Source organism: Rattus rattus, chromosome 3, assembly GCF_011064425.1.
Source record: "Rattus rattus isolate New Zealand chromosome 3, Rrattus_CSIRO_v1, whole genome shotgun sequence".
In the NCBI taxonomy this organism is placed as follows: Eukaryota; Metazoa; Chordata; class Mammalia; order Rodentia; family Muridae; genus Rattus; species Rattus rattus.
The window spans coordinates 61771880-61791404 of record NC_046156.1 but is presented as its reverse complement, the minus strand read 5'-3'; the positions used below and the strand labels follow the sequence as shown (position 1 = coordinate 61791404).

At 41.2% G+C, this 19525-nt stretch overlaps 1 protein-coding gene across 5 annotated transcripts in view; it reads left to right on the top strand.

Moving 5' to 3' along the window:
• Nucleotides 1-17465, top strand: part of Arnt (aryl hydrocarbon receptor nuclear translocator) — a 56726-nt gene extending 39261 nt beyond the window's left edge. For 3 of the 5 annotated variants that reach the window (XM_032897743.1, XM_032897740.1, XM_032897742.1), the window contains 13 exons: nucleotides 722-807; nucleotides 3450-3526; nucleotides 4717-4851; nucleotides 7752-7826; nucleotides 8860-9011; nucleotides 11515-11625; nucleotides 11766-11853; nucleotides 12148-12271; nucleotides 12443-12545; nucleotides 12908-13055; nucleotides 15506-15668; nucleotides 16206-16372; nucleotides 17073-17465. In XM_032897743.1, the coding sequence (XP_032753634.1) occupies nucleotides 722-807; nucleotides 3450-3526; nucleotides 4717-4851; nucleotides 7752-7826; nucleotides 8860-9011; nucleotides 11515-11625; nucleotides 11766-11853; nucleotides 12148-12271; nucleotides 12443-12545; nucleotides 12908-13055; nucleotides 15506-15668; nucleotides 16206-16372; nucleotides 17073-17162 (1519 nt within the window). In that variant the 3' untranslated portion in view covers nucleotides 17163-17465. The remainder of the gene's footprint in view (nucleotides 1-721; nucleotides 808-3449; nucleotides 3527-4716; nucleotides 4852-7751; nucleotides 7827-8859; nucleotides 9012-11514; nucleotides 11626-11765; nucleotides 11854-12147; nucleotides 12272-12442; nucleotides 12546-12907; nucleotides 13056-15505; nucleotides 15669-16205; nucleotides 16373-17072) is intronic. The other 2 variants (XM_032897741.1, XM_032897744.1) reach the window with 1 other exon arrangement.
• The last annotated feature ends 2060 nt before the right edge of the window (nucleotides 17466-19525 follow it).

Here is a 19525-nt window from a genome sequence, read left to right as displayed (position 1 = left end):
CCTGAAACTTGGTCTGTAGATCAGGCTGGCCTTGAACTCAGAGATCCCGAGCTGGGGTCAAAGGCACGCGCCACTCTGCCTGTATTGTTTCTGAGCTTTAAAAGCTTCTCTTGCTCAAGAACGTTGCTTAGTACGTTACCTATTTTTCTTGTGTGTTTTACTCCAACAGGGGCTAAAACTTGGTAGTTTGGTGTGGTGTGTTTTGGTTCAGTTTGGTGGGAAAGAACAGGGACTGATAGTTTTCTGAGTATCCAAGAAACTAATGTTAAAGGTACTTAGGTTTGTTTCTTTTTCACGTTGGTGTTGTGGGGCTTCTGGAGTGGCTTACCTGATAAAGGGGATTGCTCCTAGGCCTGACACCTGGGCTTAATCCCTGGAGCTCACACGTTAGAAGAACTGATTGCCACAGGTTGTCCTCCGACCTCCGCACACCCAGACATATACAGACACGCATCAACAAACAAGCAAATATAAAACAATTTAAATGAAAAATAGAACAAAGTATTTTAGTTAAAGGCACTTGCTGTGAAGCAACCTACAAAAGGGTGGAAGAAGAGAACGGATCCCACAGAGTTGTTCTCCCCTCTGGCCTTCACAGACTTGAGGTAGTACATGCACCCACATACATACCAGTAATAAATGGATAAATACACAAATGAATGATTTTAAAACACAGGTTTCCTCTGTAGAATTTCACCCCTGATTTCTGTACCTCTTCTAGGAATGGACTTGGCTCTGTGAAGGAAGGAGAGCCTCATTTTGTGGTAGTCCACTGCACAGGTTACATCAAGGCCTGGCCGCCAGCAGGTAGGGAAAGTGTGCGGTGATTTCTCTCCTGGTATACTTGGTTATGTAAGTTGGCAGTCGTTCATTAACAGTTAACAGTGCTATGTAGCCTGTTATGAAATGTGCTTAAGAATAACTTAAGAGAAAGATAGACAGGAAACAGACGCCCTCTCCTCTGTTACTAATCTCATAGTCCGTGTGAGCATGTGGGTTACGAGACTTGAAAACAGCTCAGCATTAGCTTTATCACAGAGTAGCAATAGGTTTATAGGTTTGTCTGTTTTCAAAACAGGGTCTCTCTGTAGCCCTGGCTGCTTTGAAACTGGCTTTGTAGACTAAGCTAGCCTCATTTCCACCTGCCTCTGCCTCCCCAGTGCTGGGAGTAAAGCCTGCACCACCACCACCACCACCACCACCACTACCACCACTACCACCACCACCACCACCACCACCACCACCACCACCACCACCACCACCCAACTTTTTTTTTTTTTTAATGTTTTACTGGGGGCTTGAAAGTGGGCTCAGCAGTTAAGAACACTTTCTGCTCTTGCAGAAAACCTGGGCTCAGCTCTCAGAACCCACATGTTGGCTTAAAACTGCCTATCGTTTCTTGGGATCTGTTACCTTCTTCTGGCCTCTGCAGGTTCCTGTGCTCATATGGTGTCCATAAATTCACACAGGCAAATGTACACACAAAAACAAATGTTTTACTGATGCTTATTCCTATATTTATAGCGTATATCATATATAAAGTAGATACTTATTCACTTCTGGGCTGGAACTCCTGATTTTCTGCAGTTTTTTCACCTCAACCTCCTCCTGAAATTGCCAGGCCTGAGCTGATGCAGATGGTGTAGAATTCAGTTACTAGTGCTAAGAATATAGCTCAGTAATAGAGTATTTGGTTTATGTCAGGATGAAAAAACAACAAGACAGGACAGTCACTGTATGTGGTTTAAAACATTCAAATGTATGATAGTATACACTGAATACTGCATCTTTAAGCAGCTGTGGCAAGAAACCCAAAAACTAAAAAATTAAACCCATTGGAATTTTATTTTATTGTATTTGAAACAGGGTCTCGTGTATTCCTGGGTGCCCGGGAGCTCTTTATGTAGACCAGGCTGGCCTCAGACTCACAGAGACCCACCTGCCTTTGCGTGCTAAGTGCAAGGGCATGTGCTGCTGTGCCTAACTTGAAACATTGGTATTTAGTGCAGTTAATTTGGGCAAACTGAAATGGAAGAGAAACTTTGAGCAATGAATGGCTTGATTGCATTAACTTTAAAAGGGAGGTTTTCTCTGGAGTAGCTTTATTTTAGTTTGAGGTCAAATAAGGGATGTAGCAAAAGTGGTAGGGTGTGGGGATCAGATTTTCTGTTTAGTTTATGATTTATGACCATGAACTCAAGGCAGTCTCCTACCTCAATCTCAAAAGTGCTGGATGACAGGCTAGGTCTCCATGCCTAACAAGACCAGCTTTTTAAACTGACTGTCAGCTTTCCAGATCTCACCCTCTTCATTACTTCCCTACCAGAAAAGTATTAACAGTTAACAATGCTATGTAGCCCATTATGAAATGTGCTTAAGAAATGGAGATTTACAGAAGACAAAAATGCAGAGAAAGGAGAGACAAGTTTTACTAATTATTTATTTTATGTGTGGTAGTGTTTGTCTGCATGTATGTATGTATGTTTGTGCACCACTTGTTTGCCTGGTGCACACATAAGCCAGAAGAGGGTGCTGGATCCCCTGGAACTGGAGTTACAGACCCTTGTGAGCTGCCATGTGTGTGCTGGAACCTGAGCCTGGTCTGGAAGAATAGCCACTGCTCCTAACCACTAAGCCTTCTCTCAGCCCCTGTTGATAGAGTTTAAGAAGAAATTAACATTGATTTGGAAAAACCTTAACATTTGCTTTCTGGCATTGTTAGTAGTTTAACCTAGGGTAAGTTTCTTGACCTTTACGTGGGTTTCTCATCTACAATTTGAGATAATACATCATCCCGTGTATCATTATCAGGAGTTAGATTTAGTGTAAGGAAAGCACACACCCCAGTACTCGACACATGCACACAGCCAATAATTGAGAAAAGTTAAATGAAATATTATGAATAATAGCACATGAACTGTTAACTTCCTATAGAAATCATACATTTGCTGTAGTATGATCTTTGATTCTTCTGTATAGCTGTCCTAGATAAAAATGAGAGATAAAGATGCCATGAGGGACAAATTCTTTTCCCCTTTTTCTGTGGAAATGAATACCTTTTGGTGTTGGGAACAATTTAATTTTTGTTTATTTTAAAAGTCACTGGGTAGGCAGGAGTGTTTACTTCTCTATGTATGACATAGTCACATAGCGTAAGTGAAGTTTGTGGTTTTCAATGTTTGGTTGGGACTTGCATTTTTCAAATTTGTTAAAAATAAAGTGGTTAAAGCCAGGTGTGCTGGTGTGCGCCCGTAATCCAGCATTGCACATGTGCACACACATGAGGCAGTGTCTAGGATGCCTTCTGTATTACTGATTACCTTTTTAAATGGATTGTTTTATACTTAGCATCTCTACAGGGAAATGTGTTAATGAGTCTTCAGTGACTTGTCTTTAAAAGGATTTGAATTTGTGATCTCTCCAAGTCATGTTCCTTTTTCTTCATGAAGGTGTCTCCCTCCCAGATGATGATCCAGAGGCTGGCCAGGGGAGCAAATTCTGCCTAGTGGCCATTGGCAGGCTGCAGGCAAGTATGAGTCTACACATCTATGTCCCTTGCGGTTTAGGAAAAAAAATGTTTTTCAATTTTATTTGTTATCTTTTGCTCTGTGAATACCTAGGAACATTGCATAAAACTCAAGATCTAAAATAATATGGCATTTATAATAAACATTGCCACTCTTAGATTTAGCTAAAATCAAGAGCATGAGAGAAGGTGGTAATCTTTTTGTTATTGATACTGCTAATGACTCTTCCCTGTAGTGTCTAGGCCTCTAGCTCCTTGGTTGAAGGGATCCTTGGACTAAAGCCTCCTGGGTGCTGGGGGTAGAGGCAGGCATCAGTCACCATGCCTTTGACATTGTTACTGTTAGCTTTACAGTACTTAACTTTTCTATTCCCAGTTAACCTCTCTTGTCCCTCTGCAGTATAAGAACAATGGTTTTTATTATGTCATTACATGCTTTATAATAGATTTTAAAAGATCTTGAAGTTTTTTTTTTAATTTATTTATTGTATGTATGTAAGTACACTGTAGCTGTCTTCAGACACAGCAGAAGAGGGCATCAGATCCCATTACAGATGGCTGTGAGCCACCATGTGGTTGCTGGGAATTGAACTCAGGACCTCTGGAAGAGCAGTTAGTACTCTTAACCACTGAGCCATCTCTCCAGCCCGATCTTGAAGTTTTTATTTTACATTTATGGTGTTTTGTTTTCATGCTTGTCTGTGCACCGCTTGCATGCCTGGTGCCTGAGGAGGCTAGAGGAAATTACTGAATGCCCTGGAACTGGAGTTACAGAAAGTTGTGACTGGCCATGTGGGTTCTGGGAATGGAACTCAGGTTCTCTGGAAAGCAGTCAGTGCTCCTAACACTGAGCCATCTCTCCAGCCCTTGATTTTGATTATTTTCATGAACACAGTTAAGTTTCTCAAAAACTTGAACCACTCTGAATAATGACCACAGGCTACCCAAATAGAAAGTAGGTGGTTCAAGGTTACATTTCTTACTTTACCAACAAGGTAAGAGAGCTTGTAGGAGTAGAGTTAGAGTTTATGCCTGTCATTGGGGTTGACATTTTTGCGTTTCTGGGTGAAATTTCTAAGAAGTTTCTAAATCCGGTAGTTTCATATCTACACAGATACTCATGAAGATATTAAAAGTATTTCTGTAGGTAAAGGTATTATTTTGGTTCATTTTTATTTCTCCTCTCTTAGGTAACCAGTTCTCCTAACTGTACAGATATGAGTAACATCTGTCAGCCAACAGAGTTCATCTCCAGACATAACATTGAAGGGATATTCACTTTTGTAGATCATCGTTGTGTGGCTACTGTTGGCTACCAGCCACAGGTGAGGAATATAGCATCTGCATTATTATTACCTAGGCCTCTGTTTTCTGTTACCAATGTTGAGGTTACATCCATCTAATTCCAGAGATGACCAGTTCAGAAAAAGCAATGCTCCTATTTTGCTAGCAAAATCTAGTCTGAACTTCCTACCAAGACTATCACTCTATATAGAGAAATATAGTTTGTAAAACCATATGGAAATAGTAGGTAGAAATATATAGTTTCTACTACTAATATCAGTACAGATAATTAAAAACTTATTTTAATTTTTCTAGTATAACTAGAATTTATATAATTACTATATTTTGGTAATTTATATAGTTACTAATGGAATAATATCACAGAAAAACACACATGGTATGCACTCACTGATAAGTGGATATTAGTTCAATTTACTGAAGATACCATCCACAGACCACATGAAGCTCAAGAAGAAGGATGACCAAAGTGGGAGCTTCACTCCTTCTTAAAATGGGGAACAAAAATATTCATAGGAAGGGATATAGAGGCAAAGTTTAGAGCAGAGACTGAAGAAATGCGGCCATTCAGAGCCTGCCCCACTTGGGTACACAGCCCATATATATATACAGCCATCAAAACTAGATAAAATTGATGAAGCTAGGAAGTGCATGCTGACAAGAGCCCGGATTTAGATGTCTCCTGAGAGGCTCAGCCAGAGCATGTCAAATACAGAGGCAAATGGTAGCAGCAAACCATTGAACTGAGAACGGGATCCAATTAGAGAATTGGAGGAATTAGAGAAAGGATTGAAAGAGCCCAAGGGGCTTGCAACCTCATAAGAACAATAATGCCAACCAACCAGAGTTCCCAGGGACTAAACCACTACCCAAAGACTATGTACATGGACTGAACCATGGCTCCAGCTGCATATGTAGCAGAGGATGGTCTTGCCGGGCACTAATGGAAGAAGAAGCCCTTGGTCCTGCCAAGGTTGGATTTTCCCCCACCCCCAGTTTAGGAGAATGTTGGGGTGGGGGGACGAAAGGGGATTGGTTGGGGAAGGAATACCCTTATAGAAGAAGGGGGGGGATGAGATAGGGCCTTATCTCTGGGAAACTGGGAAAGGGAATAACCTTCAAAATGTAAATAAAAAATATACAATAATAAAAGAAAGGACATCAAAAAAAAAAAGAATACAACATGAACGTTTCTTAGAATAAACGTCAGTGGCAGAACGAAAAAAAAATGTAAGTGTAGCATTGGTTATTAAAATTCTCATACAGTAGTATATCAGTTAACTACCCCTGACTTACATGGTCTGTTATTTATATGAGCTGACTATGGGTATGTGAAATGGTCAGTCAAGAAGTTGTCTTGAGGGGTTGGGGATTTAGCTCAGTGGTAGAGCGCTTGCGTAGCAAGCGCAAGGCCCTGGGTTCGGTCCCCAGCTCCGAAAAAAAGAAAAAGAAAAAAAAAGTTGTCTTGAAAATGAAGAACTAAGCTGGAGCATTTGCTTAAACCCAGATTCCACACTTCCTGTAAAGCTGTTGCTATCAAGACAGTGTGCTATTAATGTACTGATGATCTGTTCTGATGAGTAGGTAAAGAATCTTTTTCTTTACATTGGTAATTGGATTTTCAGCAAAGGTGCTTAGACATTTCAATGGGAAAAGATCTAACAAATGGTAATGTAGATACCAGATTCTATATACACCCCCCAAAATCATCATACATAGACAAAAATCAACTCAAAGCCCTAATGTCTAAGTACTAAAGTTGGAAACACCTTTTAGATGAGAAGTCCTTGGCACACCACAGGAGGGTGGGTTCACCAGTTGCTGTTCATCTTTTTGTTTTGAGGCAAGATCTCCCATTGGCCTGGAACTTGCTGAATAATATAGGCTTGCTGGCCACTGAGCTCCCACTATCCACTTGTCTGGTTACTCTAAGATTATGAGAATATACTACACCTGACTTTATTTTCTTATTTTCACTTTTGAAACAGTGTCTCACTATGTTGCTTTGGGTGTACTGGAGCACTCTGTTGACCAGGCTGCCTCTGCCTCCCAAGTGCTGAGATTAAAAGTGTGCACCACCAGGCTGGCTATTTTTTATTTTATTTTATGTATATATGTGAGTGCCAGAATGTATGAATGTGCACCACGTGGTTTACCTGGTACCACAGAGACCAGAAGAATGCATTGGATCTCCCTGGGAACTGGATTCTAGGTGGTTACGACAGTCTTGATAACATCTACTTTACAGGAAGTGTGGGATTAGGGATTGTTAATCTCCAATTTAGTTCTTCACTTTTAACTGTCTGGCATGGGATCTTTGCAAATGCAGGAAGTGCTTTTAAGGATGAGCCGTCTCTCCTGCCCTGTCCCACCCCCTACCTTTTTTCTACCTTTTTTGAAAATGTATATTCTAGGGACCAGACTCAGGTCCTCTAATGTTATCTACAGGTTTAGCTCTTTCCGTCTCTCCATCCCTCCTAACCCCCATCTTTTCCTAGACTACCCTCAAATTGGAAACCTTTCTGTCCTAACCTGTGATGCTGAGATTAGAGTACGGCACCGCCGTGCCTGGCAAAAATTTTCTCTTAAATGATATCATTCAGAGAGCTGGTAAAATGATTTTGTGAGAAAAGTCTCTTTGTTTCTAATTGTTCTATTACATTCTACAAGCACACATATGACCCATAGAGTGCAAGTGTAGTCGAGAGGACAACTTGCAGGAGTTGGTTCCCCCAGTGTGGGTTCCAGAGATAGACTCAGCCATAGGGCTTGTGGCAGGACTCACTGAACCATCTACCGGCCTTGGTTCTCTCTTCTTTCTGTCTACCTTTTTCTCCAAGAAATAACATTTCCATCTTCTAGCAGATGGGAAGGTGGGGTAACCATGAGAAGTATATATTTTACCTTTATCTCTCCCTTCTAGGAGCTCTTAGGAAAGAATATTGTAGAATTTTGTCATCCTGAAGACCAACAACTTCTAAGAGACAGCTTTCAGCAGGTAACATTTTTCCTGATTTGGGTCTGAGTACATATTTTGATCAATTCAAGTTTATTCTAGATGCTTACTGATCCTTGTTCAGCTGAGCACTGTGGATCCTATACTTTTCTTTATACTTACCTTAATTTCTAAGAAGTATAAAACTCTGAAACTAGACTAAACTAGTCCAAGGTATTTCTGCTTTGGCTTTATCCAAGAAATTCTCTTCAAAGTATTTAAGATATCTGCTTCACTACCTTATTTTAGAGTATAGCAGAAAAATTGTCTCAGAATTCTTTTGTATATAATTGAAAGTCAACTCAGATGTAACTAGTTGTAATTTTCAGGCACGAGCTCTCGAAAATACTTAGAGAATATAAATGGACTTGGCTTTAGCTAACAGTTCTTTACATTTTATAAGTTAACTAAGTCTTGATACTGTCCTTACTGATATAATGGGTATAGTAATACTAAGGTAGAAGCTTGTGGGAAGTCGTTTGTAAAGATATAAGGCACATATATGTACAGGCCAGCATTTGACACATAATTATAATTAAACAGTTGTTAATTGCTAATGCTCTTTATTGTTAGAGATGGAGAACTAAAAGATTATCTTTGTTCCATAAGAACAGGAACTAAAGCATTAACACAAAACTTCTCACAGGGCCTTTGTGGAAACCAAAATTATTGTTTTAAGTTGAAGATCTGGGATTGATAAGTGTCAAGTGTATTTAGTGTCACCCACCTGGAATTCCTGGTACTAACTTACAAAGCCAGTTTATTGATTATGTCTGCAGCAGACTTCAAGGGAAATATGGGAAACATGGAAACAGTCACTTCTGTACTTCCTCTCAACTGTACAGTCCTACAGACTGCAGTTCTGGGAAGAGACCTGATAGATATACGTCCCCCTTAATTTCCTCTTCCTCGTTTGAACATTGAAAAAGACTGGTGCTTCAAGACAATGACACGCGTCCTAAGGTTGTAGAAATGGCAAGATGATTACTTAATTCTCTTTGTTTTTAAGTCCACTGATGGATGAAAACCCTTTCAGGTGGTGAAATTAAAAGGCCAAGTGCTGTCTGTCATGTTCCGATTCCGAGCTAAGAACCGAGAATGGCTGTGGATGAGAACAAGCTCCTTTACTTTCCAAAACCCGTATTCAGATGAAATTGAGTATATTATCTGCACCAACACCAACGTGAAGTATGTGCCCTTCAGTCTTTTCCCTGGGTTGGGTTCTTCATCCTGTAGCCACCCCTAGGTGGGATGAGGGGTGTGGGGTGTAGCGGGGCAAATCTTAGTTTTATCACCCTGTCTTCTCTTCAGCTTGGACTTACTAAATGCCATCAGTCTGAGACTCCCTTTCTACTGCAGTTGATGTGGTTGGGGTGGAGAATGAGGTGTTAGTTGCTGTTGATATCTATTTACTGATGGCCATGTGTAAGCTGCACGGCATGAACAGTGTGTATGAACACTGAGCACGGCTTGCAGGGGGGGGTTCTCTGCTTTTACCAAGTAGTTCTCAGGCAGGGAATTGTTGTCAGCTATTGCCTGACACTTTTCCTACCAGGCCATCTCACTGGCTCACGGTAGAGTCGGTGTGAACGGGCAGCAGTGGGCAGTGCTTTCCGAGCTGCTCAGCCTGCTGCCCACTGCAGTATGCTTGATGCGATATTTTTTCTAAAAGATTGCAAGTAAAATTCAAAGATTAATTCTTAAGATAGATTCTCATTTCAGCTTTCTAAGTTTTATTTATTTAGTTATAATTTTACTTTTTCTTAGTTAATTTACTTATTGTACTGCTGATGGTCAAACTCGGGTTTGTACAGAGAATAGGCAAAGTGCTGTACGACTGAGCTGTTTCCCGACTTCAGGAGTTTGAGGAGGGCTTTGTGTTTGTTTTTGAGGCAGGGACTCACTTTGTAGTCCAGGCTAGCCTTGAACAGATACCTACCTACCTCCCTGAGTGCTGGGGTTGTGCCACTTGGCTCCAGGATTTTGTTTTATCTACCAATACTTTGCTCTAGTCTAGGAGGATTTTCATCTGAAACAAAGTTGGGCAAACTTTTCTATGAAGGACAGAATAGTAAAGATTTCAGCCTTATGCGGACCGTACGATCTTTACTGCAACTCTCAACTCTGCTGTTGTAGTATGAAAACAGGCACAGGAAGAACATGGCCGTGCTCTTACAATCTTTATATATAAAACAGGCAATGGATTAGAGTTGGTCTGTGGATCAGAGCTTCCTGCAGAGCATAGTCTCCTCTCACTCCTTTATTAATTTCTGTTCCTTTCTATGCATTGGAACGCACAGCACCCGTTTTTCTTCTGCCTTCGCTTGTGCCTTAGGATTTCAGGTGTGCACTACCAGTGCCCAGCTTTCAGCTTGGTTTTCTCTTTAGATTTTTTTACAGATTGTTTTCTTTGTATGTGTGGATGTTTTGCCTACATGTATGACTGTGCACTACCTACTTGTCTGAACTAGAGGTGGTGACATTTATGAGAAGCCATGCTAGTGATAGAAACTAAACCTGGGCCCTTCGTAAGAGCAGGAAGTGCTTTTAACCACTGAGCCATCTCTCTAGCCGCTGGCTCTAAACTTTTGAAACGGTTTCTTGAGGAATATTGCACAGGCCATGTATCTCACCCATTACACAGACAGTTTTTAGTTCACCACACAGTTGTGCAACTGTTAGAGCCATCTATTTTCAGAGCATTGGCATCCCTACCCTAACCCTGAGCTCACTAAAATTGGCTATTCTCCCCTTTCCTCTGAAGTCTTAAATGTCCAATTTACTATCCCTTTAAAGATGCCTCTTTTAAAGATCCCATGTAAATCACAGAAAGTGGTTCCTTTGTATGTCTAGTTTCCTAGTTCATTCATTGCTGGTGCTGTGAGTTAATATTCCATTGTGTGAACATAGTTCTTTTTTAAAGTTATTTTAAGCTTTCTTTTTTTTTTTTTTCCCCCTTTGAGACAGGGTTTCTCTATATATCCCTGGCAGTCCTGGAACTCACTCTATAGATGAGGCTAGCCTCAAACTCAGAAATTCCCCCCACCTCTGCCTCCTGAGTGCTGGGATTAAAGGCATGCACTAGCACTGCCTTCTTTGTAAATTTTTGTATAATATATTCTGATCACACTTTCCCCTTCTTCTAGCTTTCTAGGTAGATCCTCCCACCTACTCAACTCTATGATCTGTCTTTCTTCCTCTCTCTTACACACACACACACACACACACACACACACACACACACACACACACAAACACCCCAGAGAGAGAGTTAGAGAGAGAAACCAAAATATATAAATGAAAGACCCAATAAGACCGAACAGAGCAATATGAGACAAAAACTCTATAAAAATATCACTGAGGGCTGGAGAGATGATTCAGTGGTTAAGAGCACTGACTGCTCTTCCAGAGGTCCTGAGTTCAAATCCCAGCAACCACATGGTGGCTCACAACCATCTGTAATGAGGTCTGATGCCCTCTTCTGGTGTGTCTGAAGACAGCTACAGTGTACTGACATATAATAAATCTTTAAAAAAATATATCACTGAATATTTACAAGGTTACCTATGGGACTGACTAAGCTCACCTTAGTCATTGGTAATTGCTCACCTTTAGATCAATATATGGAGTTTATTGTATTGAGTCATGCCTTGTTTCCCCTTTTGTGTTCTTGTCTACTTTATTTTCCTAGGAACTCTAGCCAGGAACCACGGCCTACATTGTCTAACACAATCCAGAGGTCACAGCTAGGTCCGACAACTAATTTATCCCTAGAGATGGGTACAGGGCAGCTGGCATCCAGGTAAGAAATGGTGAAATAATTAACCTTTCAAGCAATCACTAGCTGGATGTGGTGATGTGCAGTCACAGTTTTGTTGTTGCTGCATGTGTTTTATTTTTTAAAGTTCTTTTCTCCAATTTCTTTGGATGTTTGACATATAGGCAGCAGCAGCAGCAGCAGCAGCAGCAGCAGACAGAATTGGATATGGTACCAGGAAGAGATGGGCTGGCCAGCTATAGTCATTCCCAGGTGAGGATGTACCTTTCTCCTATAAATGTATCTCGAAGCTGCCAGAATGATCTATTGGTTAGGAGAGTGCCGCTCTTGGAGAAGGCCCAAGTTCAATTCCTCGTAACCACAGTGGGTGGCTCACAGCCCCCTGTACCATTAGCTCCTTTGTAGACATTATGTTCATGTACATAGACACATACACATAATTAAAAACACAAAAGTAAGTCTTAAAAACTGTATCAATGCCAATGAGAATGTTTGTTCTATATATAATTGAACATTATTGATTGTTTTTATGATTTTATTTTATAGGTTTCTGTCCAGCCTGTGGCAACTGCAGGATCAGAACACAGCAAGCCCCTTGAGAAGTCAGAAGGTCTCTTTGTGCAGGACAGAGATCCGAGGTTTTCAGAAATCTATCCCAATATCAGTGCAGGTGCGGGTTTCTTCTACAGACTCCTTTTAGACTGAGTTTGATTATTACTGATGGGATTGCCCAGCCAACATAGTTCCACTTAAATTACAGTACTTCATGAGTAAATAGGAATTTATTAACAATATGCGACAGCCCCTTGATGGCCCTCCCCCAACTCCTTTTGGTCTACAGATCAGAGTAAAGGCATCTCCTCCAGCACTGTCCCTGCCACCCAACAGCTGTTCTCCCAGGGCAGCTCATTCCCTCCTAACCCCCGGCCGGCAGAAAATTTCAGGTGAGCCCCATATGTGTGTGCTGCTTGACAGGGCTCTGCGGGACTCAGCTGCTGAATCCACGTGTCACTCTTCCCTTGCTTTTTCTGGTCACTTCAAAGCAGTAGAACTTACTGGACCTGGGTGAGACAAAGAAGCTGCTTTTTCCTCCTGTTTTTTGCACCTATTCTATTGCCTTGCTCTAGGTTCCATCTCTCTGTGTGGTCAGTATGTGACTGTCAGTCTTCCTTGTGTTTTTAAATTTATTAGGTTTTCCTTCACTCCAAGAAATCAGGAATCTAGGGATAGAATTTGTCTTTTGAATCGTAATTTCTGAGGCCGAGTCCCCTTTTAACCCTTCACTTTTCTATTTGTTCCCTCCTAGGAATAGTGGTCTTACCCCTCCCGTAACCATTGTCCAGCCGTCATCTTCTGCAGGGCAGATATTGGCCCAGATTTCTCGTCACTCCAACCCTACCCAGGGATCAGCACCAACTTGGACCTCTAGCACCCGCCCAGGTTTCTCTGCCCAGGTAGCCCTCTCATCTGTCTGACCCTGTATGTTGTTGTTTGTTTGTTGGGGTCTTTTTTTTTCCCTACAGGTAAATTTATCATTGTTAGATCCTTCCTTTTCAATTCCTGTTCTTCATCTTTTAATTTTCATCATTTTTGAGAGCAGCAGATAATTAAAATGCCAGAGGTAACGTTGAGGAGTCTCTGAGCCTGTGGTTTCCATGACTCACCTGAGTCAGAGCTGCTGCTCACAGCATTGCCCGCTCACAGCATTGCCCGCTCACAGCATTGCCCGCTCACAGCAGTGTGGACAGCTTCGATCCAGGCGTGTCTGGAGTCAGGACTATGTAATTCAGTCCTAAAGTAGGAAATTAGCAATTATATTCATTTATTTATGAAAATTTAGTATCCATCTATACAATATATAGTAAATATGCTAGACTTATTTATTACTGCATATTTCTCTTGTATAAATAAAAATTTATTAAAGTTTAAAAAGAATGAGATGTAAACCTGGCTCCAGAATTGTTCTCTTTATAGCTTTTGTGTGTGTGTAAAAATGCACAGGAAGGCCATCCATGACTTTATTAGCCAAGATGTACAGTGAGGTTGAAGATAGCTACTACCGGTGGTTTTCATGCTGCTGACATAATGACATAATCAAGCATGCATATATTGTCTTCCACAAGTTACTTTTAAAATCGTGTATTTACAACTGTCTGTAGGAATTATTTCACAAAAAATGTTAGAGGCGATAACTAATTTCTTAATAAACAGTACAAGTGGGTGTGACAAAGTATATAGCCCTAATCTCAACACAGAAGAGGCTGAGGTGGGAGCATGGACCTGGGCAACATAGTGAGATAAACTGTCTGATAAAAGAAAGAATGGAAAAACACCAAAGAAACATAATGGAAAATAGCAAGCCATTGTCCACTGTGCCAAGCAGCAGTCTCTTCTGGTGAGGTTAATAATAAGGTTTCATTTCTAGTTTATTTTTTCCAATTTTTTTCTATTCTTTTGGAGATAGATTTAGAATTTATATTAAAAGACCCTTTAAATACAGATTTAAGCTTAAAGTCAAAAGCAAAAGAGAAGCACTCTGAAAGACAGAGCTGAGCATGGATATGAACTCCTAAATTGTCACCAAATCCCTCTGTAACACACAGATACTCCAGTAAAGAAGGAAATGGTTATGCTCTTGGGAACAGATTCTAGAAACGGGTGGAGTAGACTGAGAACACTCTACTATTGGAACCGGAGAGATGATTCCATTGGTAAAGTGCTTGTCTCTCAAGCCTGATGATCTGACTTTAATCCCCAAGATCCATTTTGGGGGAAGAGAGAACCAACCCCTCCATGTCATCCTCTAATATGCATGCTCTTGCATGCATGTGGTCACATGTGCATACATACTCATGCACACTAAAAATAAGGTGGAAACCTTTAATCCCACCATGTGGGAGGGAACTCAGGCAGATCTCTGAGTTTGAGGCCAGTCTGGTCTACAGAATGAGTTCTAGGACAACCAGTGCTACACAGAGAAACCCTGTCTCCAAAGTCAGTGTGATGATTGTGGTGGTGGTTGTGGTGGTGATGATGATGATGATGATGAAAAATTAGGTGGAAAGTAATAAGGGAAGACACCCAGTGTTATTGACATCTGTGTGTACATGTAACCATTATACACAACTGTGCACATGAACACACGTACATGAGGTCAAGACATGCTGATCTCTGTCTCCCATATGTTTATGCACATTAGCCTATACATGTATGTTGAACATGTACACACATGAAACTTATAACATGCTTTCTATTACCATAATTTTATGAGCTGATTATATATAGGAATGGATTTTTTATAATGTTTTCATATAGATAGATAGATAGATAGATAGATAGATAGATAGATAGATAGATATAGTAGTTTTGGTTTTTGTTTTTCGTTTTTGTTTTGTTTTTGTTTCTAAGAGTTTCTCTGTGTAACAGAACTCTCGTTTTCCTAAACCTGTCTTTGTAATCCAGGCTGACCTCAAACTCACAAGAGGGCCGTCTGCCTCTGTCTCTGCCTCCCGAGTGCTGGGATTACAGGCGCGAGCCACCACACCTGGCCCATGCATAGTGTATTTATTTTGATCATATCCTGTTCTACTCTAGACCAGAGAGGCCTCTACTTCTTATCAGCCAGTTCCTCTTCTACTTCAGTGTCTTTTTCCCGTTTCATGATCCAGTTAACTTAATTAAATAATCATCACAGTTTGTAATTTTCTTTTCTTTTTTTTTTTTTACTTTTATTTTAGTTGCCTAAAAAAATTAGTTTTTGGAAGAATTAGGAGTTAATCAGAAGTATACAATAGAGGCAGGTAATGGGTTGTGTTTATAACAGTGTAGTGGCTGGTGAGTACTGGCTTCCAGGAATGCAGTGCACAGTTACTATCCCCTTGCTCTGTGTCCCCCTGTGCTTTATCAGGTGCCTACTCAGGCTACAGCCAAGACTCGTTCTTCACAATTTGGTGTGAACAACTTTCAGACTTCGTCCTCCTTCAGTGCCATGTCTCTTCCGGGTGCTCCCACTGCCTCACCCAGTACTGCTGCCTACCCTACTCTTCCTAACCGTGGATCCAACTTTCGTAAGTGCAGACAAGGAAGTTAACATGAAAATTAAACTGCTAAAGAAGGAGGACTTGGTAGTTAGGATTGTTTCCCCTGAGTACTCTATGTCCTGACTGAATTATAAGGAAATGCATGGTCCAGGTCTGTTTGAAATTAAAAATTTTTCACAGGGCCTGTTGAAATGAGTCATTAGGCAAAGTGCTTGACATACAAACCTGATAACCCGAGTTTAGCCACCAGAATCCGTGTACAGGAGAGAGCTGACTCCACCATGAGCCACAGTACACGTGCTCACATTCACCATTCATAAAACAGTAAGAATCTTAAAAATTGTTATAAAAGACCGCATATGTAAATGAACAAAGAATTCTTCAGAAGTGCTATCTAGGGAATGAAACTTAATGCAAGACTGAGTTTTGACATAGTAGTGGCATTGACTAGCGGAGAGAAGAGCAGAAGGTAGCTTATGGAAATTACTGACTTACAGGTAGTTGTGTGCTGGGTTCTCCTCTCCAGTAAAACTATAAATTGACTCTGTGTATCTTTATTTCTAGCTCCTGAGACTGGACAGACAACAGGACAGTTCCAGACCCGGACAGCAGAGGGTGTGGGTGTCTGGCCACAGTGGCAAGGCCAGCAGCCCCATCACCGGTCTAGTTCCAATGAGCAACATGTTCAGCCAACATCAGCACAACCAAGTAGCCAGCCTGAGGTCTTTCAAGTGAGTGGATAAAGACTTCAGAAAGAGAGAGAAGCAGGGAAGAGAGATAGAAAGAGGCGTATATATTGGCTAGGGATGTAGGAGAGAAGACACTCAGGATACATGTCAGTAATTGAAGCAGTTATAAACACACCCTTTAGCCAGACAAGGTAAAGTTACCGATGTGAAGCAACATGTAAAGATTGCTGAAAAGTTTTTAACTTTTATACAGAGATTTACATCTCAAAGTAGTTATGGATTTAAATAGGAGAATACAAAAATATATGAAGTAGAACATACTAATTATAGCTCTGAATATCTGTTTCCTTTGAAGGACCGCAAGATTGAATGCGGTCATCTTAGAGAAGCTAGTCAGAAAGACCAAAAGCAGGCAACGAAGGGTTTGGTTGATGACAAGTGCGATTAGATAGATTCCAGTCTCTGGATGTTAGATGCATAGTGTAGGTTGGCATGCATTTTTCTTCTGTTGAAAATGTTGAGGACTAGAAAAGAGGAAAATGAAGGAACTTAGGAGGAAGAAGGAAAGGAACAGAGGAATGAGGCTGAGGTGAGGAGTGAGTTCTCAGAAGGGGAAGGTTGAGAACCTGGCATCCAGACCTGTACAGCTCAGGAAGGGTGGTGGTGTGGGTGGTGGTGTGGGTGCTGGGAGGGAATTCATTAAGTAAGAGTATGTGATCCAAGTTTAACCTTTTCTCATTAGGAAATGCTGTCCATGCTGGGAGACCAGAGCAATACCTACAACAATGAAGAGTTTCCTGATCTAACTATGTTTCCCCCTTTTTCTGAATAGAGCTATTGGGGTGAGGATAGGGTGGGGAAATCACTGTTTTTAAAAGCAATTCTTCTGTAAACAGAGTAAAAGTTCCTCTCCCTTCCCTTCCCTCACCCCTGACATGTACCCCTTTCACCCCTTGACTCTCTGAGTAACATTATAGAAGAAATTAAATGAATTTCACAGGCTTTTAGGATCCTCTGAAATTTTGAGGATAGGTGAGGTTAGAATTCCTGTCCTTATATCTTCTGACCAGAAGTTGCACAGAAATGATTTGTGCTGGAGTCAAGGGGCAGAATAGAAGAATCCGGCAGCCATGAATTGGATACTGTGGCTTGTTTGGATAGAAATTCTGAATAGAGAGGAGGAAGGGAGAAATATCCTCATAACTGAGGATCATGAAAATATGGTAGGGTATATGCTGGAGCCTTAGAAGTGAGCAGTCTCCAGAAAGAGACCAGAAAGAGCATGAACACTTGTGTTTGTGTGTGAGTGCATATGTGCGTGTGCGGTGCGTGCGTGTGTGTGTGTGTGTGTGTGTGAGAGAGAGAGAGAGAGAGAGAGGGAGAGAGAGAGAGAGAGAGAGAGAGAGAGAGAGCGCTTTTGAGTTCCTGTTTTGTTTTCTCCCTATTAGAGAGTATATGCAAAATTTGTCCCAGATTTTCTTTATCTTTGTTTGCTCTTCAAAGTGTCCTATGAAAAATAATTTTTCCAGGTATTTTTCTATTTAGTGTTGCAGCCAAAGAGTATTTAAATTAAGTCTTTGCTGCACTTAAATCCATACCCAGCCAAAATGGAACTGTAAGCCAATACCCAGCCTTCCGTTGATAGGGTTAGCCTAATACAGACACATTCAGTGGTCAAGCTGGATTACTGCTGCTCTTTGGTGCTTTCAATTTATCGGGAAGATCTGCAGATATTACCAAAATAGGCTGGCTACATTAACACTGTCAGAAACCCCAGACTTGCCCATAAGAATAATGCTGCATTTTTCTGTCAGAGTCACACATGTTCTGGAGAGGTTATTTCTGCATGGAAACTCAACTTCTTGGATTAGCTATTTCGAGTCGTCCTCACCGATGAGTGTGTAAACCAAATAGAAGCCCTTCTGCACAGTAGCCTCTCCTTTCTGTCACCAAAACAGCTTTAGGTCGTCTGAAGTCTGGAGTTCTTTAATCCTTCTCTAATCTTGAAATTGGGTTTTGCTTTTGAGCACAAACATAAGTCTGTGTTAGGTGGACTCAATCCCAACAGGGTCCCTTGATAATTACAGCCATAGAAGCAGGTTACTGCTTTCACCCATGTCCGTCCTCAGGTGAGCCTCCTACATCAGCAGCCTTTTTTTTTTTTTTTTTTTTTTTTTTTTGTTAAACCGGCTCCTGTCAAAGATTAAATTAATGTGGAAAAGATCTATTCTGTGTATTGATGGGGGATGAGAAGCCCAGGTAGAGAGGCTCATGGAGAGGCTGAGGGAATGTTACTGTTTCCCTCCATTTGTCTCCAGTCCGGTGCCAGGTAACAGAGTGGACAGGAGGCTATTTTTTTATTCTATGTGCACATACAGTATACATATATATTTATATCACATTTTACTGAACCAAAAAGTTGGGTTTCCAATGAAATACTTGTTTTTTAATAATCAACTTGTTTTTAAATGTGATCTGAATTATAATGTACAGTTATTACAGGGCTTTTGAAGGGTGGGGAGGGAGAAGCTTCTCTGAGGGGTTTGTTCTGCTTTTCCTTCAGGGTTTTATTTTTGATTGTTTTTTCTTGTTGGCCATCTGTGCTAAGCCTTAACAGTGGCAAAAATAATGACATGTAGCAAAGATTTTAAAACAAAGTATTTTTCTTTTATAAAGTGTGTTGTGTTGTGTGATGTTGATTGCGGCTCCCTGACCCTGTTACGGACATGCACAACTAAACATTCATAAATGAGCTCCACACACAAGCACAGAGCACGGTTGAGTCTTCATTTCAGGAGTCAGAGCGCACAGGGCCCTGACCACTGAGCCTCCTGTTCTCGTTTGCCCACCTGATCCTGACACATCATGAGTAGTCAGTAGACAGCTGCTCACACTGTCTGGGGATGGGGGTTGTCTCATCTTGCAGAAGTTGCTGGGGAGCGTTCTTGGATTTGAAGCCACTGTGGGCGGGATATCCCAATGGCTTTCTTCAGTGTGTTCTCCCAGATAAAGGAAGGGAATGGTAAATAGTTCAGATGTGGACCTGGGCTCTCCACTGTGGACATTGGTAATTCTAGAGCTCCTGGGGTGTGCCAGGAATCCAACTAGAAGCTGTCTACATCTGTGGTGATATCCTCTGTGCCCCAAGTCCTTCATTTCCTAATCCCTCACGAGGGTGTATGGAAGAAAATGGAG